A 27663-nucleotide genomic window follows, 5' to 3' on the forward strand; every position below is an offset into this window, starting at 1 on the left:
CCTATTGAGGATTTTTTGTTGCCCTTAGCACTTCATGTCCTCTGGACCTCATATGATTGTCACGAGTCACCCCAGATGGAAACACCAACCTCATCTCAGCAGTTTCTATAGGCAAACATCACAAAGTATTGGGTGCGTAATGCATCGTAATGCATTTCCAAAGAACTGCATAGGATGAGAAGGGCGCCCTTTGTCTCCAGGGTCATAATGCCTCTGCTGATTTCAATTCCTTTCACTGGACTAGTGAGGACAACTCGAAAGTGCCAGAGAGAATGAGAGTCCCCTACCCCACGATCCCAGATGAAAAAAGAGAGAACACAGAAGTCCCCTCAAGCATCCCCGCCAGGCCCTTTTGTGTTGTTCTTGCCAGCCCAGCAGCCGTCCTGCTATATATACCAGCTGCCACTCTTGTCCTCATCACACTGGACGCTTGACCATCTGCTTTCAACAACCATGGGGAAGGTGAGTCGCCCAAGAAGCCACACCGTGTCTGTTGAGTGTCTAATGTGTGGGGGGATGTAACTCCCAGCTGACTTCCTGCTGTCGCCCTGTTCTCCACTGCAGATCACCTTCTACGAGGACCGCGGCTTCCAGGGCCGCTGCTACGAGTGCAGCAGCGACTGCCCCAACCTGCAGCCCTACTTCAGCCGCTGCAACTCCATCCGCGTGGACAGCGGCTGCTGGATGCTCTATGAGCGGCCCAGCTACCAGGGCCACCAGTACTTCGTGCGGCGCGGCGACTACCCCGACTACCAGCAGTGGATGGGCCTCAGCGACTCGGTCCGCTCCTGCCGCCTCATCCCGCACGTGAGTCTTTGTCTCCTGTCTCTTTAGAAAGGCTTCATTAAAAAATATCATTCTTCAGCCAAATCATTCCAACTAGATAGCAGAGTGTGGAAATGAACCCTGAACTCTCAGTCCATTCTAGAATGAGTGTCTCAGAGGGGAAGCCACTCTTCATGAACTCTGTGAGTTTTTTAATAGCATGTTTCCAGATTTTATATTTTAAATTAATCAAAAATTAAAAAACCAAAGGCTAATTAAGAAAAAGCAGGACATAGAGAACACTGAGCTTACCATCTGTTGAAGATATAATTTCTTACAGTGGTCATTCCAAGCTGTACCAAGTCAGAAAACTGATATATTAAAATTTATGATACAATCTAGGTTTGTTTAACTGATAAAAATGTTTTGGCTTGCTTTCCTGTTTGATTATCTTCCTAGAGTTGACAGACCCCTGTCTTCTGGTTTCTATTCTAATTTGGTGATCAGTATCTATTAGCTCACTTAGAGATATAAATTAGAGGCAAGGCCAAATCTAAAACTAAAGTTTGCAATTCAGTATTTCCTAGGCAGTGACTGAAGAGTTCTTAGAAGAACTCTCAATTCCTTATTTCTCAGTTAGTATTATTTTCCATATTGTGTAGATTCCATAAAGTATAGATTGTGTGGGAGTGAGAGAGGCATGGGGTCACCCAAACAGAGTTTACTGAAGATGATCTGGCTGTGAGGGTGGGAGGCCAGAAAAGAAGTTGAAGAGCCACACAGGTTGCAACCTGAACTGAAAATTAAGGGTGTAAAAATGGAGATAAAGAAAATGTGTCACATTAGTTTTTACAAGCACTTAATAATTCTACACTCCATAGTGTGCATGAACACCAAAACACTAGTCTACAGAAAATAGCTAAATGTTGATTCCTTTTTAACAAGAGTTAATACATCAAATGAGACTTTGCTTCCTAATGACTCCCTCTTTTCTTCGTTGAGAAGGATGACTTTCTCTAATAACAAGCATTGAGGTGATCAATTTTATGTTAGGCAAACTTTAATTCCCAAGGACAGAGACTGGTGGATAGCACATGAAGGGCTGCCGAGTTCTATTTCTAGGTTTGCCCATAAATCACTAGATTCACAGGTGGATAGATGATGGGTAGGCTCTTTAGCTCTGTGACATGGTTGTTCTGGAAACCAATTTGGGCCCAGAGAACATCTGGGCAGGTGTGGCCAGGGAGGTGCAGGGATTAGAACTTTAATTTCTCTCTGGTCTTGTTGATTTACTTTTCCTTTCTGTCTGACCCCCCAGCACTCTGGCACTCACAGAATGAGGATCTATGAGAGAGATGACTTCAGAGGACAAATGTCGGAGATCACAGATGACTGCCTCTCTCTTCAGGACCGCTTCCACCTCAGTGAAATCCACTCCCTTCATGTGCTGGAGGGCTGCTGGGTCCTCTATGAGATGCCCAGCTATAGGGGGCGGCAGTACCTGCTGAGGCCGGGGGACTATAGGCAGTACCAAGACTGGGGGGCCGTGGATGCCCGAGTTGGTTCTTTCAGACGAGTGATGGATTTTTACTGAAGTATTTACATCCTCCACTTTTCTCCTGTAGAATCTAATAAAATATTTAGCTGTGTTTCTGGCACTAATAGAATCCTGCCTTTCTTTGAATCTGTTAGAACTTTTAAGCAATAATGGCACTTAGCCAAACGTAATGACACATGTTTGCAAGATGGGAAACAACATCTTATCTTATAAGGGAAATAAAAGAAAGGATGTTGTTGCCAGCATTTTTAAAAAGATTAAGCCATGTAGGCTTGAAGTTCAATTCAATCAGGCTAAAGCCATTTGTGGTTAGCCTTACAAGGATATATTTGCAGCTACAATGATAAAGTAGTACTTACTGAAACACCTGAAATTAGCACTGTAGGTTATCCCCACCATCTTTCCTTTATAGTCCCAGTCTCAGCTGATGAGGAAAATCATTCTCAGCATCTAGACTCTTACTTTAGCTCCATAAACAAGCAGACTGGTCACTCTCACCTGTTCATCTCCTTGTCCTTCCAACAGCCACCACTCCTTTTGTCTTAATTCCATCTAAGTACCTCATTCTTCTATGAGATTTCCAGTCCCAATAGAAGTCACTGTCTCTTTTCCATATGTGCTTTGTGGCAGAATTCCAGGATTTTAACCAAAACCACCTGCACATAAGGAAACTCAGCCTCCTATCATTTTAATAAGAACTAAAGTATTATGACCAATGTGGAAAACAATACTAACTGGGAAATAAGGAATTGAGATATTCTGGAGAAGCTGGTTTGATTGTATGCTCGTTTCCTTCATTTAAAACATGGATCAAGGTCTCTAGTAAAAAATTACAATAGAGCAAATTAAAGAAGTTAAAAAGATGTGAATAAGGAAATCAGGTCAGAGGAAAAATGAGAGTAGGAGAAATGGATCCAGGGGTCAAGTTTGAGCACAAAGGCATGCTATAAGGCCCTTCATTTGCTCTAGATGGACCCAGATTTGGATCTAGCAGCCAAGACAGAGAGGGAAACCACATCAGTTCCATGACCGACAGGGGCTGTAAAACAAATAAGTTAATTATTCAAGAGTAGCCTGACCACTTCCACTACTGAAACCTGAATAAAGTTTTCTTGTGGGTCACAGTAAAGAGGGTACTTAATAAACAACATCCCCAATAACATCCAGCAGGAATTAAATACGGTTCTTAGGGTGGTTTCTTATAAAGTTCCTCCATGAAGCTGACAGCGTCAGGTCAAAATTCATCTGAAGTACCCCATCCTTTGAGATTCTAATGAAATGGCTCAAATCCCATCTCATATGGGGTGGGAGACTGTGCATTGACCTCCTCCAACACGTCTCCTGTAATTCTGGAGAGAAAATGAGTTGTCCATGCTTTTCCCAGTCACCCTCCTCTCTGAACCCCTGCCTTGTCATGGAGTGGATTGTCATGCCCTCCCACAAGTGCCCCCCCCCCCGGCCCCGCCCTCAGCACCACACTGACCCAGAGCAGGGACATAGTTCCTTTTCCTTTAACTACGGAACCATCTCTCACATGGAGCATTCTCACATATATGCAGCCAGCTGTATTAGAGAGGCTATGGGGAGGGATGCAGTTTTACATCATAAATTACAACAATATTAAATCTAATATTAGGTGGCTTTGCTGTAGACAGTCTGCAAGCTCCAACCTGTTGCTGGGTGGCCAGGTCTTCCTCCCTTCTTCATTGCTCCTCTCTGCTCTGCTCTTAGCTGTAGCCACAGGGCTGTTAGTTTTTTATAGTCTCCTTCCATCCCATGCCCTGAAGGGCTCCAAATCCATTACCCAGGTGGCTTACAAACAGAGCAAGTATGTAATGTGTTGCTAAACCTGAATCATTTTTGAGAGTGAAAGTTTGTGCTATTAAGGATTACAAGGGGCAAGAGGCATGGACCAGGACTGTTCCAGGTAAGCTGGGGCTCATGGTTGGACTATTTGTAAAAGATCCCTTCCATGGAAAATAGTCAGATTCTTGAATAATTTGTTATTAATTGTTCCTAAATCCCAGTTCTTTAACCTTTACACTCCCAACACTAGTGTTGGCTTCCTGGAGACATTAGCCAGATCCTCTGTTTGCCAATAATAATATATCAAACATGAATTAGAAAGCCAAAAGCTTCTTGGAATGCTGAATTTTACATTCTTTTCCTAGTAAGCATAAAATCACAGACTTCAGACATGGAAATTATCCAGAAACACCCAAACTGAAAGTACCTCTAATTAGAGATGCTGGATCTTGTTCGTTAATTTTTTCTTCTTGAAAATCATGCTTCCACTCCTGGGACACAGACAAAGAGAATGGTATCCTCCCTCTAATCCCAACATTAAGACCTACAGACTTCCAGTTATAAAATAAATATGTCACAGGGATGAAAAGTACAGCATAAGGAATATCATCAATAATATTGTAATAACTTTGGTAACTACACTTAGTGTGGTGAGCATTTCATAATGTATATAAATGTTACAGCACTATGTTGCACACCTGAAACTAATATAATATTGTGTGTCAACAACACTTCAATTAAAAAGAAAGAAAAATTCAACAGTAGGGAGTGACTTGGGGTAAGAAATTATGCAAAAACTAAATCTTAACCCACCATTCCTCCCCCTTTCCTCCTCTCTCTAAAGTAAACACTGGGACCTCAAAGAGTTAGAAGAGTCAAAGGTGAAAGCAGCCTCTAAGAGTGGAATAGGGGAAGGGACCCCATACAGAATACCCCTCATTCTTCCTCATTAAGATGAACCAGCAATTCAAGATAACCCTAGTGTCAGCCTACATTCCCTACCCACTCCAGCATTTCCTGTATATCCTAGTCTAGATTTTAAATCTTCTTCCTCTTTTTATCCTTTTTATCTCCCCTTTTCCCTTTGAATCTACAGTGTCCTCTGGCATACCTAACCTTATGAAAGGCCCACCAAGCAAATAAACTGAAGTGGCAGGTATTCCATAAAGGAGTTGCCAAGAATTGATGTATCGAGCTACATCCTCAAAGGGTTCTCATGATGGGTGCCCTCTCCAGCTTTCTTGCCTTGCCGCCATGAAGTTAGGTCCTAATGTTAGTATGTGACTTGTTCCCACTCCAGATTTTAAGAGTTCTAGTTTTCTTCTTTGTGGGTTTTTTAAAGCAAAAGTGACGATCACAACCACCTGTTTCTTAAACAAGAAGAAGCGTATTGTTTTTAACAGGGAAGTTAATTTTTTCCAAGAAGAATGCCATTGGAGTTAAGCAGAGGTAGGTCATTGATTGGCCCATCTTCTTTCCGTTTATGCAACAGTCATCAAAGACAAGCTGAAAGAGAACCAGAGGCTGGTGCTATGATGGTAGTCCCTTACCTAGTCTCCTAGCCAGCCAAATGACCTTCTCAGTTAACCAAGCATGTATATGATACACAAGCTACGTTAACAACTAGGAAGCAGGAAGATGGGTTCATAAGGCCAACTGCTGGGTGGACCTCAGACATTGGCAAAACTCTGGAATTGGCAGCTGCTGTTGTAACATTAATTTGGCATCTCAGGAGAGATTACAATTAGACAGAGTTACCAAGCAACAGAGGGTTTGAGGGACAATACAACATTCCTGTCTTCTCTCACTTGCTTACTCATCTCCCAGGTATAGAGCCCATTAAATAGATCGAATGCAGGATGCTGTGTTATCCTATATACCGAAAGTTGCAAATGCATTGGTGTAAATGTGGATGCCTGATGTGCTGAGCATTTGAAATAGGTCCCGGGGCCTATTACAGTGATGAACCTCACATCCCCCAGGCATTTATTGAATAATTTTTATATGCCGGCTAGTGAGAATACAAAAATAAACATGGAATAGTTCCTGCCCTTGAGAGACTCATGCCTCATTTATTTTGAGGAACTATTGTTAAAACAAAATAATTAGTGACAGTTACCATTACAGTGGTGTGAAAAGAGGCTTGGGGAACCAAGTTGGCAATATTAAATTCAGCCTGGAAGATTGGGAAAGGATCAAGAAAATTTTTACAGAGGAATTGACACTTAAGCTCAAACTTGAAGAAAGGGTAAAATGTCTCTGGGTTAAAAATGTAGAACTGGGGTCTCAGTGAGCAGGATTAATACATTCAATAGCAGGAGAGGTGCAGCACAAATTCCAGCTATAAGAATAAGATCTGGGGGTCTAATGTACAGCATAGTGATTATAGTTAATAATACTGTGTTATATTCTTGAAGGTTGCTGAGAGAGTAGATCTTAAATGTTTTCACCACAAAAAAGAAATATTAATTATGTGATGTAGTACAGGTGTTACTAACTTTATGGTGGTAATCATTTTACAATATGTAAGTGTATCAAATCAACATGTTGTATACTTTATATTTACACAAGGCAATACAATATGTCAATTATATCTCAGTAAAGCTGGAAAAAATAAGAGAAATGTAAAAACGACATTGTGCATTTGGGAAACTGCAAGTAGCTCAGTGTGATCAGACAGGGCGTCTGGGAACAGGCAGAGGACATCGGGTCAGGTGTGTGTGCTAAGGAATCGGTACTTGATTCTGGAGGCAATGGGAGTCAGTGAAGTGTTTGAAGCAGATGAGTGGCTGTCATAGTTCAGGCTGCTCTAAGAAAATTACCATTAAGTGGATGGCTTAAATAACAGAAATTTATTTCTCACAGTTCTGGAGGCTAGGAAGCCCAAGATCAAGGTGCTGGCAGATAAAGTGTCTGGTGAGAGCACGTTTCCTGGTTTTCAGACATCTTCTCATTGTCTCCTCACCTGGCAGAGAAAAACGGGAAGCAAGCTCTCTTGGGTCTTTTCTTATAAGGGCACCAGTCCCATCATGAGGGCTCCAATCTCAAGACTCATTTACCCCCCAAAGGCACCATCTCCAGATTCAGTCACATTGGGGATTAGAGTTTCAATACATGAACTGGGAGGGGACATTCAATCCATGACAGTGTAATGACTTGACGTGTTTTGATTCTGGTTCCCCTGGCATTTTGGTGGGGTATGGTTTGGAGGAAGGCCAGACTGGAACAGAGTCAGGAGACTGTTGAATGTTCAGCTGAGATATAATTAGACTCTAAGTAAGCAGGCAAGTCAGGGGCCATGGGAGAGAAGGAGGAAGATCTGAAAAGGGGTGGGAGAAATGTCCAAGTCCAGGCCATTCTGAAACAAGACTAAAGTATAGTAACATGTATTTTCTGACCCCTTTATTTCTTTTCCTCTCTTATCAGCCCTCATTTAAGTGCTGGTATTTCTGGTTTGATTCTCTCATTATGTATATATGAAATTTCATAGAACAAAGCACGGATCATTTCTGCCTAGATGTTTAAGGAGAATGTTAGTATAATTAGTAATAAACATTACCTGGGGATGGCTAAAACATGTTTTCCTTATTTAAAAAAAAAATGAAGGAATATACCAGAGTAGTGTTTTTCAAAGCTTGGTTTAAATACATCCTAGTGCGATTGAAAAGACAGATTCCTGTCTAAAACAACACAAAACAAAACAAAATAGCAGTTGTCTCTCATAGACACTGAGAAGTGACTGGTGGTTACCATGGGGGAGGTGAGCAGGAGAAATAGGCGAAGGGGATAAAGAGGCACAAAATCTCAATCATAATAGAAATAAGTCACAGAGATGAAAGTACAGTATAGAGAATATAGTCAGTAGTTCTGTAACAGCTTTCTATGTTAACCGATCGTAGCTACACTAGCGGGAGTGAGCATCTAAGAATGTAGATAACTTGAGTCACTATGGTGTACACCTGAAACCTATAGAATATTGGATATCAATTATACTTCAATTTAAAAAGAAAGATTCCTGGAGTCTTCTCCAGCTCTAATGGTGCAGAGTCTCAGGAGAGGGTAGGACCTGGTAATCTGTGTTTTTAACAAGCCCTGGTGATTCTTATGCACTCAGGAGTTTGAAAACCACAAGATGATTTCTTAAGCCCTTTCCAAGTCTTCCATTTTTTTACCCCAAATTGGCTTTGCAGCAGAGAAATTTTTCAGGCATCTTTGAATTTCTTTGAGAGAGAGAAACAGGCTGAAGTCATCCTGAATGATGTCACACTATTACTAATATCAAACATTTATTCAGTGCTCAGTTGTGCCCAGTATGTACCAAACACATTCTACAGACAGTCCCTTTTATTCCTGTCAATGTCCTTTAGCCAAAGACCAAAAGGAACCCTTGTCGTGAAACAAGTTGGGTTCATCACGTGTTCCAGCAAGGGTGAGCACACCCCGTGGGGAAGTGTGGGCTGTCTGAGGAAGAGGATGGTAGAGGGCAGCATATGTACTCTGCTCGGGTGATTTGGGGAAGGGTCTAAAAAAAAGCAGGGGTTCACTCTAAGTTGGATGTGTTGTCGGAAAGTGGGGGTATTTTTATGATTGGGTATCTCAATAAATCTGTTCATGGGGAGGAGAGCCTGGGTCAAGGGTAAAGCTGCAACTGATGAAGAAGCAGGTCGTCATTCTGGCAGAGAGAAAGGGTGTTTGTTATTTTGTGGGTGGCACGTTGACTTTCTTTTCGACTAAGCTTAAACAAATTATGAAACGACCCTACTTTGTTTCATGTCATCATGGGCTCAGAGAAACCTTGCCTGCCGCTGGTATTTGGTGAGGTGGTTTATGCCTAACAGAGGAATTGCATGGCCTGGCTCTGAATGACAGATCAGCTTCTGAATGTCAGAGGCCTTTCTTTTTCCTTCCTCCCTCCCTCCCTTCCTTCCTTCCTTTTCTTTTCTTTCTCAACATACTGTATCCCATGAGAGAAGTACTATGAAATAATTCATGCTCTGAGAGATTATGTGATTTGACAATTTCATGCAATTACTAAGTGGACATTCTGAGTCCATCAGTCCTGGAAAAGGAAAAACACTCTATAAAGCACATAGTTCTCAGTCTTGGACCCAATGGGCAGAGAACCCTTTCCTGTGGTTTTTATCACATGTTGACCAGCAGGGGCTGATATCTGGTTGCATGAGGTATACTCACTAAAGGGGAAGTAGGTAGCTATATCTTAAAGCATCAGGTCAACACAGTCAAAACCAGCAAAGATCAGAACCCGGAGTTGTGTCCTGCACCAGACTGGCAAGTTGTATAAAGAAAGAAATGTTAAGGTACAGTGGTCTCTGTCATCAAAGAAAATTAATCAGTGTTTGGGTATTCTACTTCACAGTTGGACTCTCTGGAATTCTGAGGCATTTCTATAAAGGACTAGGTTTTTCCCAGAAAACACATGGAGTATAATTGAATCGTATGTGTAGAGACATGAATTTCAGGTCAAAAGTTCAGATTGAGGTGCTGATAAATTTAGAAAAGACTAGAAAGCCTAATAAAAGCAACTCGGGACTCAGGACACATACAGGATAGCATTAGAATAGTCCAGAGTGACTACAACCTCCACAGGCATTTCCACTGAATGCAGCATGTAAAGGGATCCATAAAATCCCCTTACTAACCCCCGGAAGCCCCTTTTGTGTTATTCTTGCCAACGCAGCAGCCCTCCTGCTATATAGACCCGTCGTGCTGCGGACCCAGCCACTGAACTCGCATCATCCGTGTCAACCAGCCATGGGGAAGGTGAGCTGAATGCAAATTTAAAAAAGCATAAGCCACTACCCAAGATCTATTGGGAGCAAGTGATTTAATTCGGAATTATTCTTCCTTTGCAGATCACCTTCTACGAGGACCGTGGCTTCCAGGGCCGCTGCTACGAGTGCAGCAGCGACTGCCCCAACCTGCAGCCCTACTTCAGCCGCTGCAACTCCATCCGCGTGGACAGTGGCTGCTGGATGCTCTATGAGCGGCCCAGCTACCAGGGCCACCAGTACTTCGTGCGGCGCGGCGACTACCCCGACTACCAGCAGTGGATGGGCCTCAGTGACTCGGTCCGCTCCTGCCGCCTCATCCCCCAGGTGAGTTGGGCTTGATTTCCGTCAGGCTGCCTGAGTGTCCTCACTATATTATTGATGGGGGCTAGGGTGAGGGAAGTTTTCATTTAAAAACAACAAGGGTTAGGTGGGCTTTAGATAACCTGCCTAAGACAAGATAGACACACGTACAAAAACAGCAGAGAATATAAGGAAGAATTCACTTAGGGGAAGAACCAGTTGTATTTTCAATTTTTGCTATCATTATATTAACCAAAAAGTTGCCTGTAACAAATATACTATCATAGTGGGATGTAAAATGAAACTCCTGAAGGACAAGCTGGTCAGGCATAAGTAAGCAATATTTCCGACTAATTTTTACCTAGAATAAATGAATTGATGGATGAATTAGATGGGTTCCACTGCAGACTAGTAAAAATAGAAAATGCTGTTGCTAATATAGGCTATTCAAAGGCTGTATCCAACTTTGGAAAAGGTAATTGTCCTTAATTTGGAAAATCAGTTGAATTCTGGTTCCAAGTGACTCTTCAAACCAATTTTCACTGAAGTATGTGATTTTTTAAATACTACTTTAGTAGTAAATTTCTGTGTATATAAATCTGGGAGATAATACTTACATTAAGAACCACTAGTCAAAATACATTTTCTCCAAAGTATCAGTTTAAGCTATCACCTAGGAATCAAGGAACTAGGGAGTTAGGAACTAGGAATCAAGATATTTGAGTTCTTGATGGATTCTAATCCAGACTTTTGAACTCTTAAAAATCACATCTCCTAGATAAGAAACAGAAAACGAGCATGTAAATATTTGTTAAATGCTAACTGAACACAGATCCATACACTGCATTCACAGTAATCTGGGAGTCTCAGTTTTTACAGTGACAATCTCATGCCCCAGTTTACCAAGTTCATCTGTCCTCTCCTTACTTCTCTTGCTCCTTCCCCTTGTGGACGGAGCAGACAGGCTCCCACAGGCTGCGGCTGTATGAGAGAGAGGATCACAAAGGCCTCATGATGGAGCTGAGCGAGGACTGCTCCTGCATCCAGGACCGCTTCCACCTGAGTGAGGTCCGCTCCCTCCATGTGCTGGAGGGCTGCTGGGTCCTCTACGAGCTGCCCAACTACCAGGGGCGTCAGTACCTGCTGAGGCCCCAAGAGTACAGGCGGTACCACGACTGGGGGGCCGTGGATGCTAAGGCAGGCTCTTTGCGCAGGGTGGTGGATTTATACTAAAATAGGTTCACACTACCATTTTCTCAGTTTGGAACCTAATAAAGTATTTAGTCTGCATTGTTGGCAATTGCTGGCTTCTGTTTTTCTTTCATTGTGTGCCAATACTCCCTGCTAAGGGTTAAGGTGTGACTAAGTGGGGGTGGGTCTGTTCTAGAGGAGTTTCAAGGTAGAATGAAACTTGAACAAGGCTCAGAGGTGGGGATGGGGAAGGAGGTAGCCTGCCTAAGAAAAGTCAAGTCAACTTAGAGAAGTAGAAGAGGGCTGACTGGTGAGAAAGGGTGCAGTCAGCTAAGAGCCTTGGGTAAGACTATTCCAGGAGTCTCCTTCTGATCCAAGAGGTGTTTGGAGGCCACAGAGGGTCACAGCTGAGTGGTGAAAGGGAGCCCACTTGGCAGATAGCCTGGTCAGACTGTAAAAGGAATTGTGGTTTTGTTCACTTTCAAGCCTAATATTATATAATTGATGCCTGGCTCCCATTGACCATTGCTATACTTCTAGACTCAGTTGAAGATCCATCTTCCCTATTCTAAAACGGCTCCTGACCAGTACAGCCCCTGGGTCAAACATTGCACTAAGTGCAGCTGTACACAGCACTCAGCTAAAGCAAATTAATGAGATACACATTAATATTTTAAATAGACTTGTAAGAGATACTGTCCTGCAAGCATAAAAAAGTCCTTTGCTACAAAAACACAAGATCAAAATTTTTAAGGACATACAGAAGAAAGCCAGATCTGCTGCTCACAAGCAAATCCCTGCCTATTAAAAAAAAAGTTGAAAATCTTTTCATCAGTAGGGAATTAATTTACTTTTAACTTGAAGATTCCCCTCCAGACTAAAAACTTTCCATAATCTTATTACTATAAAGAAAGGAGTTCTGATCCTACTTTTCATTGCTAACCCTATTCACACTTGGTGGGTGCCTTTCTAGAAGCTTTCCCTAATTTATATAGATGTCTCATTAAGCACATGTTTGTTGGCTGGTGTTTACAAAAATGAAATCATGCTGTACATATTTATCTGCAACTTGCTGCCAACATTATATATGGGCATATAGCTAGGTCACTACCTCATTCTGTTTAATGGCTGCATAGTATTCCATTGTTTACAGATCACTTAGATTATTTCACCATTTATCTATTGGTGATTGGGCTTTTTTCCAATATGGCTTTTCCACACAAGGCTGCCATCTTTTTTGGAGGCTAGAGACTGATAAGTGAGACTGCCCACTCATAGCGCAAGTTATTTTTTATTTTAATAGACTGCCTAATTATCAGCCACCAGAGATCCTGACTTCTTTGAGTGAGGATCTTTACCATCTATTCGGCATTGACCATAGGCCTGTCACATGTGGCACAGGGGATGAAAACAAAACAAACAACAGGCATCATCCTTACCACACAGAGCTCTCTGTAAAAATAATATACCAGGCTACTACTAAATAAGTATGTGCTCTGTAAAGTCAAGTACTTCTCAAGTACTAAGTGATACATACATAATCACTTTCAGTTATCCAGTACTTTTATTTAATACTTTAAAGTTATCCAATGACAAACTTCCGGGGGAAAAAAATGGAATAATATTTACTTACATATTTCTCATGATATGTGTTTTTATTCCTTAACATTCCAGGAGGGAAAAGTGTTTTCCTGCCATGAGCACACATTTAACACTTTCCTTAGATACCTTACCTTACTGCTAGACTTTTAAATTTTTTCTGCTTTGGAAAAACATCTCCAGTGAAAACAGTTTCTTGTGAATAGCAAAAAGCCTACCTTTGCACAACAGACCAAGGGGTGCATTGCAGAAGCAGCCACTTCTGGCCTGTGACCCTTTGGTGAGGGAGCAGGAGGCCAGGAAGGAGCTGGTCCCCATTTCTCTACCAGGGTCCTCCTCCCCCAGCTGTCCTCCTTCCAACCCCGCCCCTGCCTCTCTGAGCCCTTATTCCTTTCTCTGGCCCACTGGTCTTGGGATACAGGCAAAGTGAATCCTCCCATATCCCTCTGGTTCTTTGGGAGAAATTTTAACAATGATCCTAAACTACAAAAGTTGCCTGTTTTTTGTGCTACAAGTACTTAAGACCCTTGCATAAACTTCCTAAGGAATAGACACTCTAATAACCATGCAAACACTTTGTGAATGACTTACTTTGTCTTTCTTTCTGTCACACAAAAGTACAGTGAGCTTGCAACCCCCTGAAATGGCCATTTTCCTCTATAGAATTCCAAAAGGGAAATACGGAGGAGCCGGGTTCCAATCATTTTTGTAGGCAACATTGTGCCTTTACTGGTGACTCATCTGCCTTTAGTAAAGGGTTCTGTGGATAACAAACATTATGGGCAGTTAATGATAGTGGTGAAAGACAAGGATGAAGATGCTGGAGTAATATTACTTCAGTTAAAATGAAAATGTCACGTGACACAAGAAGAATATGACAGTTTTATAGTAAAAGTTGTATTTAATGAAGAAAATTATCTTGAAGGTTGAAAAAAATTAGCCCAATCATCTAAGCAGGTTATATACTAGACAAACTAAGCCCATTATTTACAATACTTGTGAAAAAAGCTGAGGTTTAGTTAAATTAAATAACACACTCAGGGTCCTACATTTAATAAGAGGCAAGGATGAGACTCTAGCTCAAGTTTGTCTAATGTCCTTAACTGCTATGCTGGCCCTAATGTCTACAGAGGGATAATTTTTAAAATAATTCTAAAATAGAATTTTGAAGTATTATAACAAACAGAACTGACCCCAACAAATGCTCACCATATTTTTCACATTGTTTAATTGAAATGGTTCTCAATATTTTAGATTTCCCAGACCAATTTTCTTTAAATAGGGACCAACATAGGAGTGCCAGTTTTTATTTTGCTAAGCAAGGACATTTATAGTTAAAAGCAAAATAGCAAAGTTATAAAACTAAGCACCCTCTATTCAAACATCACTTTACAAAAGGACATCTTTAACACACCAAAAATTCACAAGTTCCTAGTAAAGTATGGTTCAGATCAAGATAGAACGCTTAGATATTTTGTTTTGGTATATCGTTTTTCTCTTTTGATGAAAACTGATAGAAACTGAACAGAGTTTAAAAACTCTTGCTTGAAGTTGCAGCTCAGTGCCTTCAGGGACCAGGGAGATGATGTAAACAAGTGGACCAGGCTCCTTTAAGACAAGGAGGGATGGGGAGTATGGTGAACCACGGAAAATGTGAACCAACCCACAGCAGTACAGCAAACATCTAAACACTGTGCCAGCCAAGGAAAATACATTTCCAGACCGGAGCCCTCAGGATTGCCAGTTCTCATGTCCATGCTGGTGTGAAAGCTGGGGAAAGCCACCGACACTGGACATCACAAGAGTTCCCGGGGCACCCTCGCCCACCGTGACATGCCTTAGTTTCATGTTAAGATCACAGAACCCAACCATGGAGTCTGGAAAAGGGAAGAGAGGAAATTCCAACAGTGAGTACAGTTAAATTTCCTCTCCATCCCAGTAGAATGACACTTATTTCATAAAATACCTTGAGTTATAGAAGACTAGGAAAGCTGCATTTCATATACACTTCATTTTGTAGACTGACATTTACACCAGCTACACAAATCCTTGGCCGTGCATGCAGCAGAGTCCTAACCTGAACTCGTCTCTTTTGCCTTTACTTTTGTTTGAAATCGCCTGAATATTTAGGGAGTGACAAAAGGTTACTTCCGGATTACGGTTTAGGACAATAGAGCATCTGATCCTTATCTCTTGTTCTCCCTCCAAACCCAGTGCTCATCAGTCATTCCAGGCAACTTGTGTGATCTCGGACTCCATGCTTTACGTGTAAGGATTCTCAGGTCTTAATTTATGTCCACTTAGCACAATAAGTACAGTTTGGGGCTTAGGTCTGACGCTCATTTATCACTCCTTGATTCTATGTAGAGCACTGAAATTTAGCCACATTGTGGCCCAAGTTAGTCACTTTTCAGCTCTAGGAGAAATGTGGGGTTTTGTCCCTGCTTCTTCCCCCAGGCCAAATAAAACCTTCCTTCTTCTTAGTCAATGAAAAAGCTGAGCCCAAAGTCCCCTTGATTTGGTCCTCCTGAGGTGTCCTAAGTCTGTAACTGCATGAAGCTGAGGTGGTGGGCCTCCCAGACAGCCCCACCACAGAAACAGCTCTAAAATGATGATTTATTTTATTTTTTAAATTATCATTATCTTTAAAATTTTTAATTAAGATGATGATTTTTATCTTTAGATTCTGGCTGCTTATTTTCCACTCTGTAAATACAAGTAACTTTGCAAACACATGCCTTTACATAGTAGGTAACAAGAACTGAAATCATTGTATTGTACATAGTTGGTGTTAATTCATAAATATTGACTTACAAAGATTTACGGCCCAGAGTCAAGACAAAGTATTTCCATGAGACAACACAGGGCTGTGAATGATTCTTTGAACACGAAAGAGACTAAAGGCATAGGTCATCTTCCACTCCGGTGCTCTTTCCAGTCCATCAAACTATTCTCTTCCAGGCTGATAAGTACATTCTAAAGACTTCCTAGAGTCCCAGCTTTTAGATATTTATCCTTCCTCTCTCCACACCATTCCAGTCATAGCTCCTCTTTGTGTTCATGCAATTAATTTCCTCTGAGTCAAAAGTTTTGTGTACTCTTGCTCCCCAGAGAATAAAGGTGTATCTAGATTCCTGCCAGAATGAGTTTCTTAGATATTGGGTTTACTTCTATTTTAGCATTTTAATTGGCTTACTTTTTCTTACTTCCTTAAACTTAGAAATTTCCTTCTTAGTTCTTCTTTCTGAGATTAAGCCTATTAAAACTATTCTCCGTTTTGAATCGCAATCAGCCAAGATAAAACATCTCATCCTCCCTCGACTTCAGGGCATGACTGCAACAAAATCAGACCAAACACTGAAGACCTGGGTTTGCTGTGTTTTGTTTGTTTGTTTACCATACTGAAAGTAGGAAATTCTGTGAATTCCCGTAGTAAAACATTCCAATTTCTTACACCCTTTAACGCAGAAGTTCTCTTAAAGGGCTAATTGGAAGTATCCAACATTCGATTAATTCCTACTAATAATTAGCACTCAATATTGTGACACAGAAGTAATATGAAAGTTCTCACATACTGTCATACTTACCATTTTAAGACTCTGCCTTCTTTTGATCCCTCACATTTTTTTGTTTTCCCCAACCTATACAAATAGAAGTGTAGACCACGTATGAAATGGCTGAAGCTCCACTTCTATTATTAAATAGACAATGTCCCAAATTACTTTTTTTCAAAGGGTCTCAATAGCAGCAGCCAGTGATAGCAACGCGAATACTCCGGAGAGAATGGGACCAACACTCACAATGAGCCCCGTGGGCTGTGACAGCAAAGAGAAAAAGAGAACACGAAAATCCCCTCCCACCCGCGGGCCCCTTTTGTGCTGTTCTGCCAGCGCAGCAGCCCTCGCGCTATATAGCCCCGCGCGCCCAGCCGGCCCCAGCTCCAGCCTCAGCCATGGGGAAGGTGAGCCCCGCGCCCCGGCCGGGAGGGGCTCCGGCGGCCTCCGCCCAGGCCTCTGAGCCCTCTTGCCCTTGCCTTGCAGATCACCCTCTACGAGGACCGCGGCTTCCAGGGCCGCCTGTACGAGTGCAGCAGCGACCACTCCAACCTGCAGCCCCACGTCAGCCGCTGCAACTCAGTGCGCGTGGACAGCGGCTGCTGGATGCTCTATGAGCGGCCCAGCTACCAGGGCCACCAGTACTTCGTGCGGCGCGGCGACTACCCCGACTACCAGCAGTGGATGGGCCTCAGTGACTCGGTCCGCTCCTGCCGCCTCATCCCGCACGTGAGTCCAGCTCCCTGGCAGGACAGGCCCTATGGAAACAGAATGGATAGTTCCCAGCAAAAGGTCAACATTTGGAGTGGGGGTCATTCAGAGAGTTTGGACAAAAGATGACCTGCAGCCGATCAGTTCATAGTAGCTCACCCCTAGCAAATGCAGAGTGTTACCCATGTACCAGTTAGTCGACAAATATTTACTGAGAATGCTGGCCAGATAGAAAATACAGGTCCTGTCCTGGAATCATCTATAATGGAGTTATAGAAAAATCATTAACATCTAGTAGAATAATTAAGGGCTAGAATATGTGGCAGTTACTAAGCAGACAGGTTGAAACGGAAATTTTTACAAGGGTTAATTTTTTTGACTCCCCACTTACAAATCTGGGTTGTCGCCACCTACATACAAATAAAAACACTTTCTCTCAATAGAGAGCAACATGGAGAGATTTTACACACAGGCCACATATATTTCACGTATGTGATTTAAAACACTAAGGCTTCTGAAAAGTTAGTCGTTGGCCTTACTGATTTTTCTTTTCCATTTTTCCTCATTCTATTCATAAATTATTAAATCAGAATCAAGTACTGTCTGAGAGACATAAGATGTTTGACTTTTCTTTCCACAGAAGCAGAACTATCCAAGTTCTTAGTGATTTTTCCAAGGTCATTCATTTCATAAAGTGACTTTACTGTTCAAACGCACATGCTTGAAGAATTAAAAATATTCCTGCAAAATGGCAAAAATAGTAATCTGCTGTTAAAGGTTTGGGTTTCTCTGTGGTATGGTGTACCACATGCTTAGCAGTTTGTCCTGGGAAATAACTTGAATACATTAAAGAGTGAGAGTTCCTTGTTAAGTCTTCAGTCACAGTCATACTTCATGACCTTTAAAAGGTAATGAACCTCCACCTTTGAAAATGGGGAGTATATAAATATTCAGAATCAATTTTTACTGTGTATTTCAAAGTGGCTTGAGCTGGTCCTCCCCAAACTGGAGTGCATGAATGTGCTGGAATCATGTCACAGTTTGCTCTTGTTCTCTTTCCATCTCTGTGTGGGCCAGGATGGCTCTCACAGGATCAGACTGTACGAGAGGGAAGATTACAGAGGCCAGATGACAGAGCTCACTGAGGACTGCTCCTCTCTTCAGGACCGCTTCCACTTCAATGAGATTTACTCCCTCCATGTGCTGGAGGGCTCCTGGGTCCTCTACGAACTGCCCAACTACCGGGGGCGGCAGTACCTACTGAGGCCAGCGGACTACAGGCGGTACCACGACTGGGGGGCTGTGGATGCCCGAGTGGGCTCGTTGAGGAGAGTCATGGATTTCTATTGAAATAAGATCTTCATCATTTCTCAAGCTGGAAACTAATAAAATATTTTGTTTGTTCCTGGCAGGGGTTTGCTTGTGTTTTCCCTTTGTCCTATTTTAGTTGTATTATTTTATTTATATACACACAGACACATGCACACACGATGCAAGGGGATAGAAAGGTATGTCACCCATAGACAACAAAGACAATTCTCATAATAAAAATATGTCCTCATATGAAGCAGAGCTTTACAGTTGCCAAACAGTTCATAATACATTATCTCATTTGATTCTCCGGCCTTTAAACACGTGGCTGCTTCAAACCAGATTATTAAAAATCTGTTCAGATTCAGTTTTCTCTGAGGCTTAAGGATCTGAAAGCTGAGGTTCAGATTGTGAGACCCACTTTTTAAGTCAGGGATTTGGAAGCTGAGTGCCCTTATTGGTTTCAGAAGATTTTTGAGTCCCCTAAATTGTGTGCAGAAGTTGAGTTCACAATTCCGGGGCACACGGCTTTGATGCTGAGGTGGCCATGTGACACTCCCTGCTCACTGGAACATACGTCAAAGAATGCTGATGGGGAAAGGGAAGAGATGGTTCTGGAAAAACTGTCTTCTTAACGAAAGGTAGTAGCTACCACTAGTGCCACGAGACCCTCTTATTTCAGACATTTAATAAGCAAGAGGTGACAAGTATGAGGGAAATGCCATGATTCCAGGCATGTCGGCCCTGCTGTGGTCAAGCCCCTGAACCGATATATAAGGAATTTTTTTACAGGAATTGTCTCGCATGATTATGGAAACCAAGAAGTCCCATGATCTGAGAACCAGGAAAGCTGGTGGTATAATTCAGCCTGAGTCCTAAGGTCTGTGAACCAGGAGTGCCGGCGTCTGGGGGCAGAAGAAGATGGATGTTACAGTTCAAACAGAGTGAGCTAATTCATCCTTCCGCCACCTTTTTGTTCAATTCAGGCCCCCAACACCACATGAGGCCCTCATCAGGTTGGATGATGCATTGGTAAGAGTCATCTTTACTCAGTCTGCTCACTCAAATGCTCATTCTCCCCAGAAACATCCTCACAGACACACCCAGAAATAATGTTTGACCAGCTATCTGGGCATCCCTTAGCCCAGTCAAGTAAAGACATAAAATTAACCATCACAATTCCAGCAACATTTTGCCTTCAGACTTCTTGTAATGGAAGAAAAATAAACCCATAATTGTTTATGCCACAGTAATTCAGTGTTCTGCTATTTGCAGTGTGGCATGTATCACTAACTGGTACAGAATATATGTGACTTCTTCTGAGGTGACTGTCTAGAACTTTATTCAAGAAAATTCCTCATGGAAAATGCCGGAGAAGGAGGAGGAGTAGGAGGATAAATGAAGGGGGGTGGGGCAGAGGGAGGGAGAGCGCAAAGAAAGCCACTATAGAACAATGAGTCTTATGACGTTTAACACATTTTAAGCCTCCAGATCTTCTAACCTAGATAATAACTCATTTCATGTAAGGTAAACTAAGATCCAGTTCTAAAGTCAAACTGTTAAAAATAGAAGTGGCATTAGAATCCAGAACTCACAGCTCAGAAATCACTGATTTTCCATTGTGGAATCAGAAAGATTTTTGTCAAAGGAATGACAGCACTAATTTACAGACTCTTACATAAAGGTCATTGCAAATAACCAACCAGGAGACAAATTAGACAGACAGGATAATCCTAAACTGCATTCCCTTTCTGTAGATACACACATACCACACACACACACACACACACACACACACACACACACACACACGTATGTACTTTTATGTATAACCTTATACATATACTATATATGTGTGTGGGTGGGAGTACACTATATGCATAAGGCTACAGGGAAATAGGACACAATGTTCATTTACACTGTTTCTTCTTGTTCTGTCCAACTGTGCTCTCATTGCTAGAATTTTAGAGAGGGGGATGGTGACTCCATATGTGCTCAAAGATCGATCTGATAAAGTCATTTTCATAATAAAAAATCTTTAATATTTTCCCACTGTCCAAAGGGACAATCCTTCAAGAACTTGGCCCCAGCCCATCCACTTCGTCTCCTTTTCCCTGACCCCAGTCATCCTTGACTCCTGTCTCACCTGAGTCCTCCAAGCACACCAAGCATTTTCATTCACATCTTTCTGCCTTGGCTCAATCTTTTCCTGACCTGTGTTACTTTCCCCACCTTCTCCCTGGTGAGCAGCTCATCCTCCAGAACTTGACCAAGATTCATCCTCATCCTCAGCAAAACTGGATCTGAATCAGTTAGGATATATTAGAAGAATGTAGCAGAAACTCCTTATCAAATGGACAAGCAATATGGAACTCTATTAGTTCACATGAGTTTTAGGATTGTACAGCACTCAGGAATGGTTGATTCAGCAGCTCAACAATATTATCAGGGCCCCAAGTTTTTGTCTGTCTCCCACCATTTATCATCTGCATCACCCTGAAGCTGTTATCCTTGGTAACCATAGGAGAGCTGCCACCTGCAACTGGGGCATATCCACGGGAGGCTGGGTGAAGGAAAGCGCCCAACAATCTTTACCTATAGCACAACTGTGCCCAGGGCACAATTCCCAGGATTAAAGAGGACCTTGAAATATCATCAGGTTTTAAGTGTTAGCTTTGGTGATGTAGGTAGTCAGGATGGAATAAATAAAGGAAAAAAGAGTGAAGAATCCAACAAGGGGAAAGTACTAACAAAAAAATTCTTAAGATTTTTATTCTTTTTTTCTCATTGTAAAACAAGAGGACTATAAGTAAGTTAAACTCTGTTTTAAATGCTGTTTAATTACCTTTTAATCCTTAGGATTCATCCCATTTCAATGTTTTCCTACAACCACTGTTGAATTATTGAAATCAAGAAATTAATGTTGCTGATTCTTTCTTTTCCTTGTTGCTCATGGGAGATGATTTAATTGTGGTAAAATATACACAACAAAATTATCATTATAACCATTTTTAAATGTACAATTCAGTGATATAAAGCACATTCAGAATGTTGTTAATCATCAGCTCTATTCATTGCCAAACTTTTTCATCATCATCCCAAACTGACACTCTGTACCCATTAAACAATAACACCCCATTCCTACCTTCTCCCTGCTCATGGTAACCACCATTCTACTTTTGGTCTCCATGAATCTGGCTATTCTAGGTACCTCCAATAAATGGAACCACACAATATTTGTCCTGTGTCTGGCTCATTTCACATGTCATAATGTTTTCAAACTTTGTCCACACTGTGGCATTTATCAGAATTTCATTCCTTTTTAAGGCTGAATAATATTCCATTCTATGCATATACCACATTTTGTTTATCCATTCATCCCTCAGTGGGCATTTGGGTTGCTTCCACCTTTCAGCTACTGTAAATAATGCTGCTATGACCATTGGTGTACAAATATCTGTTCAAGTCCCCACTTTCAATTCTTTTGGCCATATGCATAGAAGTTGAATTGCTAAATCATATAGTAATTAGATATTTAATTTTTTGAGATACTACCATATAGTCTTCCACAGTGGCTGCAGCATTTTACATTCCCACTTGCCATGTACAAGGTTTCCAATTTCTCTATATCCTCATTAACACTTGTTATTTTCTGTTTTTTTTTATAATAACAGAACAACCATCCTAATGAGTGTGAAGTAGTATCTCACTGTAATTTTGATTTCATTTCCTTAATGATTTATGATGTTGAGCATCTTTTCATGTGCTTTTTGGTCATTTGTATATCTTCTTTGGAGAAATGTCTATTCAAGTCTTTTTTTTAATAGGTTTTCTTTTTTTTTTGGTTGTTGCTGAGTTGCACACGTTCTTTATATAGTTAGGACCACAAATCTTAACAGGTATATGATTTGCAAGCATTTTCTCACAGTCCATGGCCTTTTTACTCAATTGATAGTTTCCTTTGGTGGACCAGTTGGTCCAACTTCATTCTTTTGCATATGAATATCCCATTTTCCTAGTACCATTTGTTGAAAAGAGTATCCTTTCTCCAAAGTATGGTCTTGGTAACCTTGTCAAAAATTTATTAGAAAAGACTGTCCTTTCTCCATTGAATGGTTTTGGCAGCCTTGTCAAAAATCATATGACCATATATGTGAGGGTGTATTTCTGGGTTCTCTCTTCTCTCCCATTGGTGTATATGTCTCTCTTTATGCCAGTATCACACTTTCTTGATTACTATAGCTTTGCATTGAGTTTGAAAACAGGACCTGAGAGTTCTCCAGCTTCATTCTTTTTCAAGATTGCTTTGAGTGTTTGGGGTCCCTTGAGATTCTATATGAATTTTAGGATGGGTTTTTCTATTCCTGCATAAAGAACATCATTGGGATTTTGAAAGGGATTGCATTGAATAAGTAGATCCCTTTGGGTGGTATTGATATCTGAGCAATTTCAAGTTTAAATCTATGAACACATGTATTTCCATCTTCTTTCCTTCAGCAATGTTTGTAATTTTTAGTGTATAATATACTTATTTGAAAAAAATTAACATATGGTAAGCATTTTCCATATCCTTAAATAAATTCTTTGAGAACATTATTTTTGCCAGCTGCATAGTATCTCATTAGACAAATGTTCTATGACTTACCTAATTAATATCCTATTTTGGACATTTCACTTTGTGTCTAATTTTTTATATTATAAAGAATGGTCTGATAAAGTACCACTGCTCATAATGTTTGCATGTACCTTTATTTCCTTTGGATAAATTCTTGAAATGAAGGTATTTGATCAAAGAATTAAAAATCAAGACTTTTTGGGGGGGATTGGATGTCTTTTTTTAATATGGTGAAAAAATACATAACATGAAATTACATGAAATTTACCTTCTTAACCATTTTGAACCACATAGTACAGTAGTGTTAATTATATGCCTGCTGCTGTACAGCAGATCTCTAGAACTTTCTCATCTTACAGAATTGAAAGGAAGTTTTTAAATATATACCAACAGTGCTTTTAAATAGAGGACCATGGTTTTAAATTTTTTCTCCTTTCTATGACTTTAGAGCTTCCAAGTTTTCTCTAAAAGTTAGAATTTTTTAAAAGTGTATAAATAAAACTTACTAAATTTGTGGGTTAAATTAAATCAAATTAAATTTGTTCAGGGAAAACAATTTTTTAGCGTTAGACTTAGGAAGCAAGAACCCAAACTAAGGAATGAAACAAAGTGGATCAAGGTTGTATCAAGTTGAGGACCAGCTTCTTCTAAAGCAATGCTTTCAAACAAGGTTGATTTTGCTGCTCCAGGGTACATTTGGCAATATTTGAGGACATTTTGGGTTGTCACAACTGGGAGAGTAACACTGCTGGTATCTAGTTGATTGAAACCAGGGATGCTGATAAACATCCTTAAAGAGGGTGCACAGGAAAACCTCCACAACAGAATTTTTTGACCCAAAATGCCAAAATAGGGTGAGGCTAAGGAACTCCGCTCTTAATAGAGTGGAGTACTAGGAGCTGCTGAGGGCAGAGGGGGCGGTCTTGGCAGGAGGAAGGAAGACTCCAGCTTCTGGAACCAGAGTCTTAACTAGAGAGCAACCAGAGCTTGCCCAGGGCTGGGAAAGGTAGAGAAGGCAGAGAGGCTTTGCAAGATTGTAGGACTTAAATCGGTCGGATTTACATGTTAACTTGCATTTGTCAGCAGCCAAAACTAGTTAAATTTAGCACTTAGTTTGCAAAAGTATTAGTTAAATAAAAAGTTACAGTGTGACAACCGTCAGTGAGTCACCTCATGAATTTCAAAGCTGAGGGTTTCCTTGCCTGAGTGTGGGCAGCCCTGAGGCAGTGGAGCCTCCAGGGAGCAGGGCTGGTGCCCAAACAGGACATCCTCGGGTGTTAGTAATGTCTGCTGCACCCACTTATCAGCAGGGAAGATCACAGACTCTCTTAGAGGACAGTCCCGTCCAATTTGCCTTTGCCTTTCCGAAGGAAAAGGCATCCCCACGTTTCACATTCTCACACCGAGAAAATGCTCTTAAACTAAACGTCTCACGCTATAGCCCATTCTGACCTCAGACTGGGTCACTACCCAGCCTTGTTACTCATTTTGAAATTTGAGATCATTTTGAAATTTTAAAAGGTAATTGAAATAGTTAATTACAATTATTGACTCAGTTAAGCACCTTTGCCCAGTTGCAACTTCCTAAACAGGCTTCATTTAAAAGGCCCCAGAGGCACCAAGTGCCATTTTAGCGCGGGTCATCAGTTCGAAAGCTCTGGAAGTCTAACAGAAAACTACAATAAGCCCCCACCTCACCGCTGCTGTAATTATATAGAAAAGAGAGAGGAAACCCCTCCCACCCGCGGGCCCCTTTTGTGTTGTTCTGCCAGCGCAGCAGCCCTCGCGCTATATAGCCCCGCGCGCCCCGCCGGCCCCAGCTCCAGCCTCAGCCATGGGGAAGGTGAGCCCCGCGCCCCGGCCGGGAGGGGCTCCGGCGGCCGCCGCCCAGGCCTCTGAGTCCTCTTGCCCTTGCCTTGCAGATCACCCTCTACGAGGACCGCGGCTTCCAGGGCCGCCTGTACGAGTGCAGCAGCGACCACTCCAACCTGCAGCCCCACGTCAGCCGCTGCAACTCAGTGCGCGTGGACAGCGGCTGCTGGATGCTCTATGAGCGGCCCAGCTACCAGGGCCACCAGTACTTCGTGCGGCGCGGCGACTACCCCGACTACCAGCAGTGGATGGGCCTCAGTGACTCGGTCCGCTCCTGCCGCCTCATCCCGCACGTGAGTCCAGCTCGCTGGTTCTCCGGGCGCTGAGTCACATCAGTGCTCCAGATGCAGTATTTACTTATGCTGTAGGGTGGTAGCCTTCTTTGCTGGCTCCCACTGTGTCCTTTTTTCCTTTATTAATATTTCTAAGGTTTCTTTCCACTGAGAAAATATGTAATGCAATGCTTTTCACTGGACAGTTTATTTTATTTTGCTGAAATTAAACTCACTTCTACAGGGAAAAAGTAGGGCATGGCATTATTCAGAAGGTCTATGGCACAGGTGATGACCAAGCCACAGGTTAACTGTTTACCTAGGCTAGTTACTGGGGCTACTTCTCACTTTGTTCATCTGCAAAATGGGCTAACTCATAGGGTTGCAATGAAGATGAAAGGGGGTACCTAGCACATGGCAGGCCACCCCCTCCCCCAAAATATAAACTATTATTATGAACATGAAGGGTCTCTCCAGTCCTGCTTTTTGATTAGGCAAAATAAGTAACCAGCAGTATGGTTGATTCCAAAACTCCTGCAAAGCCCACTGTTACCCTGCTAAACCCCAGCAGCCTGGAGTGCCATGGTTAGGAATTCTCTGATAGGACTATGACAGAGTCCTGTGGAAATGTACCACTTTTGTGAAGTTTGAAAGCCCCTCTGAGGGCTTAATGCCTTGAGAGGACTCACACTGGCATTAGGAGCCTGAAAATCTTGGCTTCCACTTCCCAGTCCTGTCTTTTCTAACTGCAGACGGCCAGCTCTAGTCATTAGTTTCTCTTAAAGGAAGAAAAGGACCATCATGGCTGCTCCACATGTCAGGCTGCTGTGAAGACCAGATTAGATCATGTAAAGGTGAGGCCTTTACAAACCATGGCAGATACCTCTTCAGGCATTTCTACTAATTTCTTATGAGAACTTTTCCTAAAGAGGATTTAATGGTGGAAGAAGGAAGACATTGAGATAATGGGTACCTGTGGGGAAGGAATAAGCAGGTAAAAAAGAACAAAGTGTCTGAGGAAAGACAGGATTTGCTCAGGACAAACAGCCTCACTTGCCATTTCTCTAAAGGTTTTATAATCTATTGCTCTGTAAAGGTTTTATAATCTTCATGATCTTGAGCTTCTATTTTGATTAGTCACCTAACAGTGTTTCGCAGGACCATATGCTAGAGCTAGGAACTGAACCTGATCTTCAGGACGGCTCTTGCTTGTCAGGATTTTAGAGCAGCAAGACTTAAAGCAGAAAGGGAGGGATTAGGGGTTACCTGTGCTGGACTTGTCCTGAATTGCCACCAAGCTGTGACTTCACATGGGGGAAAAACAATTTGACTTCCTTCCCACTAGCTTCTTCTAATGCTATTAAGAATCAAAATAATGCCTTTGGCAGGGATGTATTTGTCTTTTTATTTTAATATCTAATTATTTTTATGTCATCCAAAGATCATCTCAGTCTACCAAAGCCTAAGGAGAGAGCAAAACATGTATATATAAATCGTTATTTAAGAACGGTACTAAATGATACTACACGTGTATGGTTCGTGTAGGTTGTGGCCCTAGAAAACTCCAGAGAATACCACTGCATATCTTAACTAATCTATGTGAATGGCACCCTCGTCTGCTTTGCATTGTACAATCGACCCAACTATATACAGTGGTCCTGGTGCTGGCTGTTTGGGCACCTTTGATATAAATTTTAAAATGCCCATTCCCTGTGGGAACGTGAGATTTTCTTGCTAAAGCCTTTTCCTCATCTGCTGATTGCTGAATCCACAGACCAGTTCCCACAGAATCAGGATCTATGAGAGAGAGGACTACAGAGGCCAGATGGTGGAGATCACGGAGGACTGCTCCTCGCTCCACGACCGCTTCCACTTCAGTGAGATCCGCTCCTTCCACGTGCTGGAGGGCTGCTGGGTCCTGTATGAGCTGCCCAACTCCCGGGGGCGGCAGTACCTGCTGAGGCCGGGGGACTACAGGCGGTACCACGACTGGGGGGCCGTGGATGCCCGAGTGGGCTCTCTGAGAAGAGCCATGGATTTCTATTGAAAAGTTTTTACTGTACCCTCTTTTCCATCTGGAAGCTAATAAAATATTTCCTGTGTGTTTCATGCACCGTGGTGTCCCCTTGTCCTTTCAGACTCCTTGGAGCGGCTCAGCGAAAGTAAAACTGAGAATAATGCAGATTTTCTCACAGGCATCAGTGGAAGGGGTGGTCTGGGTGGCAGTTCAGAGGACAGCCTCTGGAGCCAGAACACCTGGGTCCAAATCCACTTACCAGCCCTAGGTGAAGGGGCAAGTTACTTAGCACTTCTGTGC

The 27663-nt window shown here is 42.0% G+C and overlaps 4 protein-coding genes across 4 annotated transcripts; all 4 read left to right on the forward strand.

Moving 5' to 3' along the window:
- The first annotated feature begins 540 nt into the window (after positions 1–540).
- LOC130684064 (gamma-crystallin B) lies at positions 541–2432 on the forward strand. Its single transcript, XM_057503639.1, has 2 exons — positions 541–807; positions 2084–2432. The coding sequence occupies exons 1-2, from the start codon at positions 685–687 to the stop codon at positions 2357–2359; spliced, it is 399 nt and encodes a 132-aa protein (XP_057359622.1). The 5' UTR covers positions 541–684; the 3' UTR covers positions 2360–2432.
- Positions 2433–9778: 7346 nt separating this feature from the next.
- Positions 9779–11521, forward strand: LOC118929818 (gamma-crystallin C). The gene is made up of 3 exons (XM_036920281.2): positions 9779–9910; positions 10003–10245; positions 11182–11521. Exons 1-3 carry the CDS (start codon positions 9902–9904, stop codon positions 11452–11454), a joined length of 525 nt encoding a protein of 174 aa, XP_036776176.2. The 5' UTR covers positions 9779–9901; the 3' UTR covers positions 11455–11521.
- Positions 11522–16877: 5356 nt separating this feature from the next.
- LOC130678811 (gamma-crystallin D) lies at positions 16878–18685 on the forward strand. The gene is made up of 3 exons (XM_036920280.2): positions 16878–16972; positions 17052–17294; positions 18354–18685. Exons 1-3 carry the CDS (start codon positions 16964–16966, stop codon positions 18624–18626), a joined length of 525 nt encoding a protein of 174 aa, XP_036776175.1. The 5' UTR covers positions 16878–16963; the 3' UTR covers positions 18627–18685.
- Positions 18686–24975: 6290 nt separating this feature from the next.
- Positions 24976–27459, forward strand: LOC118929819 (gamma-crystallin F). The gene is made up of 3 exons (XM_036920282.2): positions 24976–25045; positions 25125–25367; positions 27121–27459. Exons 1-3 carry the CDS (start codon positions 25037–25039, stop codon positions 27391–27393), a joined length of 525 nt encoding a protein of 174 aa, XP_036776177.1. The 5' UTR covers positions 24976–25036; the 3' UTR covers positions 27394–27459.
- Positions 27460–27663: the final 204 nt, after the last annotated feature.

This window comes from Manis pentadactyla, chromosome 6, assembly GCF_030020395.1.
Source record: "Manis pentadactyla isolate mManPen7 chromosome 6, mManPen7.hap1, whole genome shotgun sequence".
In the NCBI taxonomy this organism is placed as follows: Eukaryota; Metazoa; Chordata; class Mammalia; order Pholidota; family Manidae; genus Manis; species Manis pentadactyla.